Genomic DNA, 14,087 nt, shown 5'->3' with positions numbered 1-14,087 from the left:
TTTCGAAGTCGAGTAATTTTATGCTCTTCTTAATCCTATGTTATAATATTTCAAGAGTTCTCAGAAAGTCCAATATCCGACTAAGAGACGCTCCCTGTAGACGCCATGATCACTGATGAAGAGAAGTTGAATTCATTAGCAACAGAATGCACATTTCATCGTTTTTCTTTTGCAGAGATTCAGTCAGCTACTCGAAACTTTGATGATAATTTGGTTATCGGAAAGGGGGGTTTTGGGAAAGTATACAAAGGTCATATTATTGGTACTAGAGTTACCAGTCGACGTATTGTCGCCATTAAACGGTTGGATTCATTTTCAATGCAAGGGGCACCTGAGTTCATGACCGAAATTGAGATGCTTACCAAGGTGTGCCACTCTAATCTTGTGTCTTTAATTGGTTATTGTTTCGACGGCAACGAGAAGATACTAGTTTATGAGTACATAACCAATGGGACTATTGAGCATCATTTGCGCAAAGATGATGCTCCTTTATCTTGGATGCATCGTCTCAAGATAAGCATAGGTGCTGCCGAAGGATTAAACTACCTTCACACTGGTGTGGGTAACCAACAAGGAGTGGTTCATAGAGATGTGAAAAGCTCCAATATTCTACTTGACGAGAATTGGGTAGCAAAGATCGCAGATTTTGGGTTGTCAAAACTTATTGATCAACAAACTTCTGGTGTGAGTACCCGCCTTAAAGGCACGTTTGGGTATCTAGATCCAGAGTACTATATGACAGGGCGCTTGACTAGGAAATCAGATGTTTATTCCTTTGGGGTTGTTTTGTTTGAATTGCTAACTGGGAGGCGTGCAGTCGATACCAGCTTTAGAGAGGAGGAGTGGAATTTGGCAAATTGGGCGGAAAAGTGTGTCAAAGAACGACGACTAGATCAGATTATCGATTCTCATATTATAGCGCAAATTTCTCCCAAATGTTTGAAGGAGTTTGTCCGGATTGCAGCCAGATGTTTGAAAAGCTCTAGAAAAAAACGTCCTACGATGGCTGGTGTTGTGCTTGCTCTTCAGCAATCAATGGCATTACAGGAGCAATACGATAATTCCCCTCAGTCTGCAAGTTTCACACATATAGTGCAGCATCTACTTTTCGGGTCTAGACTTAACTCTGGTATAGTCATACTCCATCATGTTGTCTGTGTGATATAACTGGTTGTGTGTAATTGCATATATATGTTACTTTCATAATTGGTGTGATATACACATTTATCTTACAAAATAACCTTTCCTCTAAGTATATGAATGATAAATTATCATTTGTGTATGATATTTATTATTATTTTTTTCAATTTTTTTGAAGACTTGCAATCTTTATTAAGATAAATGAGTAATTCAAATTCAGTTGAAGTCCTCCTATTTAGTTGGTATTTTCAATTCAATAAGGCCGTTACCTGATTGTTAGGTGGGCCGAGTCTTATGCCTAGTTTATGAGTTTACGTTATTTGTTTTGCTTATTTAAGTCTTTCTTGTTTAGGGTTTATATACTCTCAATTATTCAGTATTCAATAAAAATCAGTATTTGAGTTCTTGTTTATTATTCTTGTTATGTTGTTTAAGAGTGCATGCTCATACCAACATTTGGTATCAGAGCATAGGTGAGTTGAGTGTCCTAAGATCCTACTATAATGGCCAATTCGTCAAACCCTAATCCACAATCCCCTATACCGGTGTTTAAAGGAGAAGGCTATGAGCATTGGAGCATAAGAATGAAGACCTTCCTGCGCTCACGAGATCTCTGGGATTTAGTGAGCAAAGGAATCAGTGATGAAGATCAAACTCCTGAAAGTTATAAAGTGGAAGCAAAGAAAGATGCAAAAGCTATGGCCGTAATCCAACAAGGAGTTCATGATCAGCTATTTTCTCGAATAGCATCTGCTACCTTTGCCAAAGAAACATGGGACACCTTACAGGTTGAGTTCCAGGGTGATTCCCACGTGCAGTCCGTGAAACTGCAGGGCCTTCGTAGAGATTTCGAAAATCTCATGATGAAAGAAGGGGAATTAGTTGGTGATTATTTCTCTCGGGTAATGGGCAATGTCAGCCAAAGAAGAGCATATGGAGAAGAAGTGCCAGACCAAACTATAGTTGAGAAGATCCTCAGGTGTCTGTCCCCAAAATTTGACTTCGTGGTTCCTTCAGTCGAAGTTGCTTATGACCTCACTACCTTGACTCCTGTTAAGTTAATGGGGTCATTGCAATCACAAGAAAAACGCGTCCGGGGCAGATCCAGTGAGAAAACTATGAATGAGAGACAAGATGAATAGGCACTTCAGGTTATGCAAAACAATCGAAGACCTGAGAATAATGGATATGGCAGAGGTAGGGGCCGTGGGTCATTCAGAAGAGGAAGAGGAGGTCGTTTCTCGGAACAAAATAGGGGACCACAATGTCATCTTTGCAACAGGTATGGGCATGTAAAGCATGATTGTTGGTTTAATGAAGATCAACAAGTTAATGTTGCTGTTGAGGGACAAGAAGATGAGGAGAACCAAGAAGTGCCCAGATTGTTTATGGCATGCATAAATGATTCAAAAATAACCACCTCTAGTGTGTGGTTTGTTGACTCTGGGTGCTCAAATCACATGACCCGAAGTCGAAACAACTTTGCTAACTTGGATGAAAACTTCAAGTTAGTTGTACAACTTGGAGACAAGAAGGAATTAATGGTTGAAGGAAAAGGCATGTTCAAGATCAATATGCAAGACGGTACTCATAGGTTACTTGAAGATGTATGCTATGTTCCTAGGCTCGAGTACAATTTGCTAAGTGTTGGCCAACTTATGAGGAAAGGGTATTCTCTATTGTTTGATGATGATATGTGCACAATCACTCACAAAGTTACAGGTACCGTGTTAATGAAAGTAACTCTAGCCAGCAATAATATGTTTCCTTTAGATGCAACCAAGATAATGTCCAGTCCATCAAACGATCATGCTATCACCAAAATGTGGCACCTTAGATATGGTCATCTCCATATCCAAGGTCTACATCAATTTCATGATAAAGCGATGGTAATTGGACTGCCCAAAATGAAGACCATAAGAACATGTGAAGGTTGTGCTTTAGGGAAACAAACCCGGAAACCATTTCCATCTAGCAGTCGTAAAACCTGTCAACAGTTAGAGCTTGTGCACTCTGATGTGTGTGGGCCTATGCCTGTTCCGAGCCTTGGTGGTAGTAGGTACTTTCTACTGTTTATTGTCGATTTCACTAGAATGACTTGGATCTACTTTATTGAAAATAAATCTGAAGTATTTGCTAAATTCAAATTATTCAAAATTATGGTTGAAAAGGAAATTGGGTGGCTCATAAAAATGTTGAGATCTGATCGGGGAGGTGAGTACACCTCTCATGCTTTCAATTTTTTTTGTGAAGAAAATGGTAATAAAAGGGAACTAACAAATCCCTATACTCCCGAGCAGAATGGAGTATCCGAAAGAAAGAATAGAACCATTGTGGAGATGCTGAAATGTATGTTGGAAGGGAAAGGGCTGCCAAGTAATTTTTGGGCTGAAGCTGCCGCTACTGCTGTGCACAATATAAACCGGTCCCCTACAAGGTCTCTTGGTCATAAGACTCCGTATCAAGCCTGGTATGGAAAAAATCCCAACACTGGCTACCTGAGAACCTTTGGTTGTATTGTGTATGGTCCACCTGCACAACGAAGAAACAAACTTGAAGCGAAGTCTGAAAAATGCCTTCTACTCGGATATTCACAACAGTCTAAGGGGTACCGGTTGTATAACCCCTTGACCGAGAAGTTTATAACCAGAAGAGATGTGCAATTTGATAAAGAAGGAAGATGGGAATGGAACAAAGAAGTAAAAAACAAGTATCAATATATGTGGGATTTAAGTGTGTTAGATGATGTTCTCCCACATGCAGGTAATGTTCCAAACTCTCCTAGTAATACAAATGAGTTATCTTGTGCTCCTCAGACTCCTATAAGCAATGAACCAGCAACTCCAAGTCAAAACCAAAGTATGGCCGGTCCTTCAAATTGCAGACCGAGTAGTTATGATTCGGCTATGCTAGACTCTAACACCACACCAAGAAAGCTAAAAAAATCTTGAAGATGTGTATGATGTGTGTTCTCCCATGGAAAACTTTACAGCCTGCCGATTTGCTCTCAATGTTACTGATCCAAGTAATTATGAAGAAGCTGCAAAAGGTAAAGAATGGAAAGCAGTTGTTGAAGAGATTGAATCAATAGAGAAGAACAACACTTGGAAGCTGGTTACTCTCCCAGAAAACAAAAATGTGGTGGGGCTTAAGTGGCTGTACAAAACCAAACTCGGTCCCAAAGGTGAGACTCTTCGGTACAAGGCAAGGCTTGTAGCTAAGGGCTATTCTCAGAAACAGGGAATTGACTTTAGCGAAACTTTTGCTCCGGTTGCTCGATTTGAAACCATTCGATTAGTTCTTGCCACAACTGCTCAATTAGGGTGGGTCTTGCATCAACTTGATGTAAAATCTGCCTTTCTAAATGGATAATTAGAAGAAGAAATCTATGTTCAACAGCCGCAAGGATTTGAGGTTCAAGGGCAAAAGGAGAAAGTTTATTTGTTGAAGAAGGCACTCTATGGTCTTAAGCAGGCTCCACGGGCCTGGTACTCCAGAATTGATAAGTATTTTACAACCCACGGTTACGCAAGGAGCAATAACGAGCCAACACTTTATGTTAAAAAGGTTAGTATAAATAATGTTATCTATGTGTGTCTTTATGTAGACGATATTATTTGTACTAGTTCACGTGTTGCTCTTATTGATGAGTTTAAGAAAGGTATGAAGATGGAGTTTGAGATGACTGATTTGGGTCATCTTAAGTACTTTCTTGGATTAGAAGTGAAGCAATCCAACTGTGGGGTGTTTGTAAGTCAAGAGAAATATGCTTCTGAGTTGTTAATCAATTTTGGTATGAATGGTTGCAATCAAGAGGATACTCCTATGAATACTAGTGAGAAGCTAGAATTAGAAGACGGGGCAGACAAAGTTGATACCTCTATATATAGAAGGTTGATTGGGGGGTTGATTGGGGTCTGATGTATCTCACTCATACAAGACCTGATATATCTTTTGCTGTGGGCCTAACCTCAAGGTTTATGCAAGCACCTTCAAAGATTCACTACGGTGCAGCAAAAAGAATTCTCAGGCACGTGGCAGGTACACTAAAGTTTGGTCTATGGTATGAAAGAAACCGTGATGTAAGATTGGTCGGCTATAGTGAGAGTGATTGGGCTGCAAGTCTGGATGATAGAAAGAGCATATCTGCTAATGTATTTGGTCTTGGAAGTGGAGCAATATCATGGTGTTCAAAGAAGCAAAACACTGTTGCTCTGTCAAGCACCGAAGCAGAATACATCTCCTCTACAGGTGCTACGTGTCAAGCAATATGGCTGAGAAGAATGTTGGAGGATTTGGGTATAGTTCAAGAGGAGGCTACCGTGATCTATTGTGACAGTAAGTCTGCAATTTGTTTGTCAAAGAATCCCGTGTTGAATGGAAGGTCGAAGCATATTGAGCTAAAGCATCATTTCATAAGAGAAATGGTGAATCAAAAACAAGTTGTGTTGGAATTTTGTAAGACCGGGGAGCAAGTGGCAGATGTCCTGACTAAGACTTTATCAAGGGAGAAGTTTGTTTTCTTTAGGCACTTATTGGGTGTTATGGAATTTGAATTAAGGGAGGGTATTAAGATAAATGAGTAATTCAAATTCAGTTGAAGTCCTCCTATTAGTTGGTATTTTCAATTCAATAAGGCCGTTACCTGGTTGTTAGGTGGGCCGAGTCTTATGCCTGGTTTATGGGTTTACGTTATTTGTTTTTCTTATTTAAGTCTTTCTTGTTTAGGGTTTATATACTCTCTCAATTATTCAGTATTCAATAAACATCAGTATTTGAGTTCTTCTTTATTATTCTTGTTATATTGTTTACGAGTGCATGCTCATACCAACAATCATTAGATTGAGAAGTCCCCTTCTATATGTTGCAGTTCACACTGTAGCCTAGCGACACCAAGTTGTGCGATAAGGTGTTATTCCCCAAGTGATCAAAGGCTCTAGCTTATGGCAGACAAATATGTATATTTAGAATTAGGGGTTGTGTGAGTTACCCGATCTAAAAATAAAATTAAAAGATGATCATTTTTTTTCTATTTGGTTTTTTACATGTTGAATATGATTATTTTCTTGTTTTCCCAATGTTATTATGGTTAATTATGTTGGAAAACTATCTATTTTGCAGTGGTTTCAACTTCAGCTAGTGCACCCGTGACACCCACTCCACATAGATTCTCTACCCCACCCGTGACACCTAGTCCGCACAGATTCTCGATGTCTCCAAAAATTAATAGGATAGATCCGGTTCACTTGACCTTGAACCTGGTGGAAAGAGCCACCCAAAACTTTTCACCTTCATTAAAACTTGGTGAGGGTGGTTTTGGAACCGTGTACAAAGCTCAACTGCCGGAGGGTCAACTTTTTGCCGTAAAAAGAGCAAAAAAGGTAATGTAGAATGAATCTCTTTCTATAACATGTTTTTTTGGATTTGGTCTTGCTTTTGTATGAAAAGGTAGGGCCTAACACATGCTTAAGTGTATATTCCATAATGGGATCAAAGCTTTTAACCTTTAAATTAAACAAACTAATTGTCAATTTCAGAAATGATACATAATTTCTTTACTTTTTTTCTTCTATAAAAATTTGATAAGTAAATCAAAGTTTATAATAGTCGTTTTCCTTGCTATATGAACTATGAAAAGTTGAAGTCAATCTGTATGACCTGAAAAGTCAAATCATGGTCCTTTGTAATTCTTGTTTAGTCCAGGCAAAGTTTAAACTTACTAATATGTCCTGGTCAATTTTGTCATTCAATATTTTTGTTTTGTGGGTCGGATTTGATGTGAGAAACGAAAGGATACACGATTGTGAGATGTGTTTACCGAAATGAGCATTGACATTTGGCAGACCCATGTGATTACCAACCAGATCAAATGGGTATTTACTTGTGTTTTGTGTTATTTATGAACTCGACCCTTGTGTAACCTTGATTTACCGAATATTTTCATAAAAGTGACACTGATAAACAAATCCTTGGTCCACCATCGGAGAAGAGAATTCGACCCACACTATGAAGAATGTGGGAAAACATAGAAACTAAATTAAACTTTTAATTGTTTCAACTAAAATACAAGGGCTTTTTTATATCTGTTTTTAACTCTTCAGCTGTTAAAAACTGTGTAGGAACATTTTGAGGATTTAAGAAGTGAATTTAGAAGTGAGGTTAAGCTTCTTGCAAAAATAGACCATCGGAATCTAGTGAAGCTTCTTGGCTCAATTGATAATGGAAACGAACACCTAATCATTACAGAATACGTTCCAAACGGTACCCTTAGAGGACATCTGGATGGTATGTGTTTAAGTTGTGTTTAACACTATAATAATATATATAGTGTTTTGGATATGTATGTATATATACACACAACGTTAGCCAAAAATAAGTAATTTTGCTATTTGTTTAAGGTACTCATGGAAGCGTTTTGGATTTTTGTCAGCGACTTGAAATTTGCATCGATATTGCCCATGGTTTAACGTATCTCCATATATACGCGGGTAATGCCTAACACCGATAATCATAATGCAGTTTGTACTTTATATTCAAGGTTTTACTTGCTACATTCTTATGGGTTAGTTTAGTTATCATTTATTAGTCGTATAGTTTGGAGAGGGGAGCATGATACTAAGGATTGCCAAAGCAAGGGAGTTTAAAATGTAGGATCTATGAGTAAAGATATTTACATATAGAAAGATGATGAGTGGGTTTAATAATAAGACATGCTATCAAGCTATAGTTTATAGGAAAGAGGTATATCACCGGCATAGTGAGGGAGAGCACTTACAAAGATGTGAGGGCCTAAGTCAGCTGCCAAGGATAGCATACCTATTAGGATGTCAAAGCGTTTGAGAGAGGAAAGAGTTCAACGGTTAAGATAATTTGTTTATTATGTAGTGTTAATCACACATCATCAAGAAGTATAGGGGTGGTATTGTAAATAGATGAAACTACGTTTAGTTATGATTTAATAGATGTTGTAAAGTCTAGGGTCTAGATGTGTCAAATTGGAAGATTGTAACTTTCATGTACACTTGTCAAGTTATGATTGTCTATCCATGTAACTTCTATGTACACATGTCAAGTTATGATTGGTCTATGTAATCTATAAATAGGGGCAACAGTTGTACGTTTAAATCAATTAAATCCAAGTTCAAGTTATTCAATAAATATTGTTGTTCATATCATCTTCTTGTTCATCTATTATCCTTATCAATTCAATATCAAATATTTAGTTTCGGGCCAACATTGGTATCAGAGCCAGGTTTTTCACGAATTGATTAATAGATTGAACAAGTGGTGATTCTTGTTTTGTGTGTTTCTATCAAGTAGAAAACGGAATTACAAAACAAGGGAAAGTTTGTTTGAAAACAACGGTTTAGAATTTTTGGTCAGGGGAATAAAGATCAACACAGAAGGCGAGATTGATTGTCAATGTATGAAGCGGGATTGACTATTAACGTAGCGAGATTGATCGAGATCAACATAGAGAAGGCGAGATTGATTGTTAATGTAGGAAAGCGAGATTGATTGTCAATGCAGAAGGCGAGATTGACTTTCAACGAGAGGCGAGATTGACTTTCAACGCAAGGCGGGATTGATCAATGCAACGCGGGATTGATCAGAACCAGTGGATCAAAGAACCAGGTTTTGTTTTCGAAAAAATGTACAAGTATAATCAGCAGGGCCGGCTCCAAGGATTCAAGTACCTTATACGAGAAAAAAAAATGCCCTTAGGCTACGAATTATACAAACTAATTTTTTTAACCGACGATTAATAAAATAGAAAAAAACATAACAAAGTCATAGTATTAGTATTAATGTTTTATATATAGGGTCCAATAAACTCTCTGGTTTAATATATATATTTAAGATATATAGTTCGTTAGAGCCAAAGTATTATAAATGTTAGGATGATAATCAAAAAGTGAAAAATAATAAAATACAATACAGAATTTGAAGAAATTAATGATGAACTAAAATTAATTAAATACGAAATTTATGTTAGATTAAAATTAATTAAATAAACTAATAAAGGTTAAATTCAAAGCTTTTTATTTAATTAAGTGCAATATAGCTCTATGTCCACCCACCTACCTCTTCTTCTTTGTATACTAACTAAAAAGAACTTCATAGTTTCCATAGCTCATCTTCACAAGAAAGAAAAAAAGGAAATCTTCATTACTTCATATGACCATTTCAAACATTTTTTTCTTCTTTTCTCTACTTCTGCTATTATACTAAAGAATTTTGAGAGTCAAAGTTTAGTGCCCCCGGAAATAACATGCACCTGACGAAGGTGCGGCTCGCCCGTGCTTAGAGCCGGCCTGATAATCAGGAGGAATGCTTTTATTTTGGGTCGAGATAAATAAAAGTTGATCAGATTATTACTTAAGGAAAGAAAAGTTTGCCAGAATAAGGAAAAAGAAGACACGGAAGATGGTTCAGTCAAGATAAGGAAGTTGCAACAACAAAGGATGGAGGGACATCAATGACTTTCCAGTACCCAATCTTAACGAAACAAACTATACCATTTGGGCGGTAAAAATTAAAGCGCTCTTTAATGTTCATCGTATATGGGAAGCAGTTGAACCAAAAGCAGGGACTGAAGTCAATAAGAAATAGAATAACACGGCAATTGCATTACTATACCAAGCAATTCCTAAAAATTTGGTATTGCAAATTGCTAATCTTACTTCAGTGGAAGAAATTTGGGAAGCATTGAAGGTTTGACATGTTGGAGTCGACAGGGTTAAGAAGGCGCGTATTGAGACACTTGAGTCAGAGTTTGAATCTCTAAAGATGAATATTGGTGACTCACTCGATGTCTATGCTGGAAGGATAATTAGTCAAATTGCAACACAAGCAAGCAGTCTTGGGCATACGATGAATGAAAAAAGATTGGTTCGAAAACTTTTGGGTTCTGACCCAAAAAAATATTTGTTCAAATTGTTGAATCAATTGAACAGTTTGTTGATCTTAACACTATGCCATTTCAAGAAGCGGTTGGGAAATTAAAGGCTTTCGAGGAGCGCACGAAGAATAAAATTGTGGAGGAAGATGTGTATGGGAAGTTACTATTCAGTGGAGCAAATAGAAAATGGAAGGGTAAACACCATAAGTGTGAGCATTGCAGTTGTAGAAACTCAAATAAGGAGGACTTTAGACATAGACGAGGGAAAAGTATGTTGTTAGGGAAAAAGTAAAGGTGATAGTGAAGTGCAACAGGACAAGAGCCACATATAAGGTGTTACAAGTGTAATGAACTTGGACATTATAGGAGTGAATGTCCAAACTTGGAAGGAAGAGAGGAAGCAAACTTGGTCAGGATGAAGGCGAGGACCAACGTTGCTGTAAGCAGGTCTTGAAGATGATGATTGTGATTAAGGGGGTGAATGTAGTGTTAATCACGTATCATCAAGAAGTATAGGGGTAGTATTGTAAATAGTTGAAACTACGTTTGTTTATGATTTAATATGTTGTAAAGTTTAGGGTCTAGATGTGTCAAATTGGATGATTGTAACTTCCATGCACACATTATGATTGGTCAATCCATGTAACTTCCATGTACACATGTCAAGTTTTGATTGTCTATGTAATCTATAAATAGGGCCAACAATTGTACGTTTAATTCAATTCAATCCAAGTTCAAGTTATTCAATAAATATTGTTGTTCATATTATCTTCTTGTTCATCTATTATCTTTATCAATTCAATATCAAAGATCTAGTTTCGGGCCAACACAATATTATATATAAAAGTGAAAAGATGCCAAATCAGTGGAGTAGTATAATTTTCTCTCTACAAGAACCAAAGAGACGCCCAATGATATGCTAACTACAATAAGATTAAGCTCCTAAGGCATACTATGAAACAAGAGAAAGGTAGCTAAGACAAAAGTTAGGGGGATACTCAAGTGAACCAATTTGAATTTATGTAAGGGTGGTGTAGTATGAAAGCAATACACATTATAAATAGATTAATAGAAAAGTATAGGGATATGCACTCGATGAACATTAACCTTGAAAAGGCTAACAACAATGTGTTGAGTCGTGTGATTTGGGATAGTATTAAGGGTTAAGGGAAGAGAGTTCGTGAGAGATATATAGAGGCATTTAGGGATAGGTATGACATGTAAAACAAGTGTTCATGTACTAGCATAGGATACAAGTTTCTTCATGTGAAAATGGATAATCACCAAGGATGCCTGTAGAGCACTTACCTTTTTATAATATTTATGGATGAGTTGGTCAAGTCGATCCATGAGATAATCATGTGGCACATTCCTTTCACTATTGATATGGTATCAGTAACATAATGTAAATTGGGTTTTAATGAGTAGCCTTAAAGATAAGTTACTCTAGAACAAAGATAACCTAGTTTAAGCATTTAAGAGCGTTTGCCAAGAGTCACTAGGTCACATACAATTTAGGCCACCTCGTTCACGCATGTGATTACATATACTATGAAAAGACTAAGATCAAGGCATAGCAATAGGCCAAGATCAAGCAAAATAAAGACAAGTAATTAGCATGAAAGTTACATGCAATTATAAGTTACAATATTCAAATTATATTATAGGGAACCGATTCTTAATATGTTCTTTAATAGATATTACCTCATACTAGCATCGACAAAACTTATTATCTAAGGCTTTGATGAATTTACCTAACTACTAATTTTATAACCTCGTTCAAGAGGCTTTTACTTGGTGTCACAAGGCTAGTCTCATTTCTCATTAGATTGATCTTTTTTCATTATAAGTACAAATGAAAAATGTAAACGAGTCATGCTCAAGCCCAGCTCGTTTAAATCTCCATTTCCAATTCTCTGAGTTCATATCGTAAATAAACTGGGATGCTGGAGGTCAACTCATTTAGAGCTACATCTCTAAAACTCAAGCTTAAAATGTGGGTAATTTCAAGCAAGAGCACGGATCAAATTCGTTTTGTCATTTATTAAGGTTAAATATTAATATAGGCATATAGTTATCATTGGGCTCGAAGTCTTTGACTCGAGCTCAAGTTTCTTTAAGGCCGATTCGATTTAGGTTTTTAGCGAGTCAATATGTTTGTATGCCTTATTTTAGTTTCTTAAACAATTTGAATTTGCTAAAATACATTAGATGACCATTCCTTTCATTTTTAACAGAAAAGAAAATTATCCATGGGGACATCAAGTCGTCCAATATTCTTCTAACCGAGAGATTTAGAGCGAAAGTGGCCGATTTTGGGTTTGCAAGAGTTGGAGATGCAGAGACTAATAGAGCACATGTTGTGAAAAAAGTACGGGGCACACTTGGGTATCTTGACCCGGAATATATGGGAACCCATCAACTCACCCAAAAAATTGATGTATTCTCATTTGGAGTTCTACTTATTGAAATTCTAACGGGTCGTAGGCCCATTCAGTCCAAGAGATCTCATGAGGAGAAGGTGACACTAAAATGGGTAAGTTTCTTGTTCTTTTCTTTTCTCTTACTGTTTTTCCATCCCTGCGTTATCAGTTCGTACCATGTCCATTAGTAGTCGTAGACTTGTACCATGCCTGAAAGCATGATATTAATTTGCTTGAACCTGATAGAACCTAGAATCAGGTTGTAAATATATCTTCTTATTGCATCTCAAAAAACTATACGGGTTAGATTCAAGTCTTCCATGGAATCAAATTGCCGACTTCCATTTACTCATTTAAATGGCGACAATGTTTTATCTTGATTGGTTCAAATTGGCAAAAAAAAAGGTAGAATTGATTAAAAAGGAAATGGGTTAGATAAAGCATAATTTCGATTTCATGTTTCTTAACGGAATATTGGTTTCATGTACGAATGACCGAAAAATCAAGTGGTCCGTGAATATATCGAATAAAGAGCTTAAACATAAAATGAGATAAAGCTTAGAGAATATATTAAATGGTTAATTTATTGTCAGTGGATAATTCTAGAGATAAGAGTATTGAGTTTATTTGTTAGTTGTACGAGTATTATTATTAGAGTTGGAGTAGTATGCAAGTCATTGTTAGTACAAATAGAAATGCTAGGGTATTGCATATTGTGTTTTTTAGTTCTTAATAAATCAAAAAAGACTCATGAGTGTTTCTCACAAAATGTTAGTGTTATTCGTGTGTCAACTTTAAACCAGTTTCACTAAACCCGCCTGCTGATTTTGCCACCTGACTGTATTGATGATTGATTTCAGGCATTTGGGAAGTATATTGAAGGTGACATCATGGATTTGGTCGACCCTCAAATGAGAGAATCCCTTGACATTGAAATCATTGGAAAAATATTTGAGTTAGCGTTCCAATGTGCAGCGCCCACACGAGCAGACCGCCCAGATATGAAGGTGGTGGGAGAGCAGTTGTGGGCCATCAGAATGGACTATATTAGAAATAGTAGAAGAGGGTGAGCTTAAGTTGAAAAAGCTTGACACTTTCATTTGTATTGTTCAAACTATCATGCTTAGATGGCTTTGTAACATGTGGCTATATGCAATGTTTTCAGACCCGGCCCGGATATTGACCTGGACGCCTTATCGGGTCAAAGGTCGGACCGACCCGGGAGGACGGACCGGTGTTTAACCCGGATGACGTTATAATTAATACAAATAATATATATTTATATATCTTACAAAAATAGTAAGCTATGTACAATTTCTAATGCACTAATATACAAAAGTCTAGGGTTATTTTGTTAAAACTATAATATTGAGGATGAATAATGTAATTTGTATTAAAGAAAAGGTTAAAAGGAAAAAAAAAATATTTTTTCTTTGTTTTTAACCCAAAAATATCTAGGGTTATTTTGCTAAAAAAATCCACACACCACCTCCTTCATCTCCCATCTTCATCTGCCTCCTTCATCTCTTCTTCTTCTTCTTCTTCTTCTTCTTCTTCTTCTTCTTCATCTTCATCTCTTCATCCGCCTCCTTCATCTCTTCTTCTTCTTTTATTATCTGTGA

General features: G+C 36.8%; 1 protein-coding gene across 2 annotated transcripts; it reads left to right on the top strand.

Moving 5' to 3' along the window:
• On the top strand, positions 1-13,612 carry LOC143570921 (uncharacterized). Of its 2 annotated transcripts, none has more exons than XM_077056439.1 (6): positions 1-1,129; positions 6,277-6,521; positions 7,260-7,425; positions 7,539-7,628; positions 12,280-12,578; positions 13,326-13,612. In XM_077056439.1, the coding sequence occupies exons 1-6, from the start codon at positions 106-108 to the stop codon at positions 13,533-13,535; spliced, it is 2,034 nt and encodes a 677-aa protein (XP_076912554.1). In that variant the 5' UTR covers positions 1-105; the 3' UTR covers positions 13,536-13,612. The 2 variants fall into 2 exon arrangements, with proteins under 2 accessions (XP_076912554.1, XP_076912553.1); XM_077056438.1 differs by having other exon boundaries at positions 4-1,129; positions 6,262-6,521.
• The last annotated feature ends 475 nt before the right edge of the window (positions 13,613-14,087 follow it).

This window comes from Bidens hawaiensis, unplaced genomic scaffold, assembly GCF_021521415.1.
Source record: "Bidens hawaiensis isolate Kalapana, Puna unplaced genomic scaffold, B.hawaiensis_p1.1 tig00025175_1, whole genome shotgun sequence".
In the NCBI taxonomy this organism is placed as follows: domain Eukaryota; kingdom Viridiplantae; phylum Streptophyta; class Magnoliopsida; order Asterales; family Asteraceae; genus Bidens; species Bidens hawaiensis.
The sequence above is the reverse complement of the archived record's forward strand: the minus strand, read 5'-3'. Positions and strand labels throughout refer to the sequence as shown.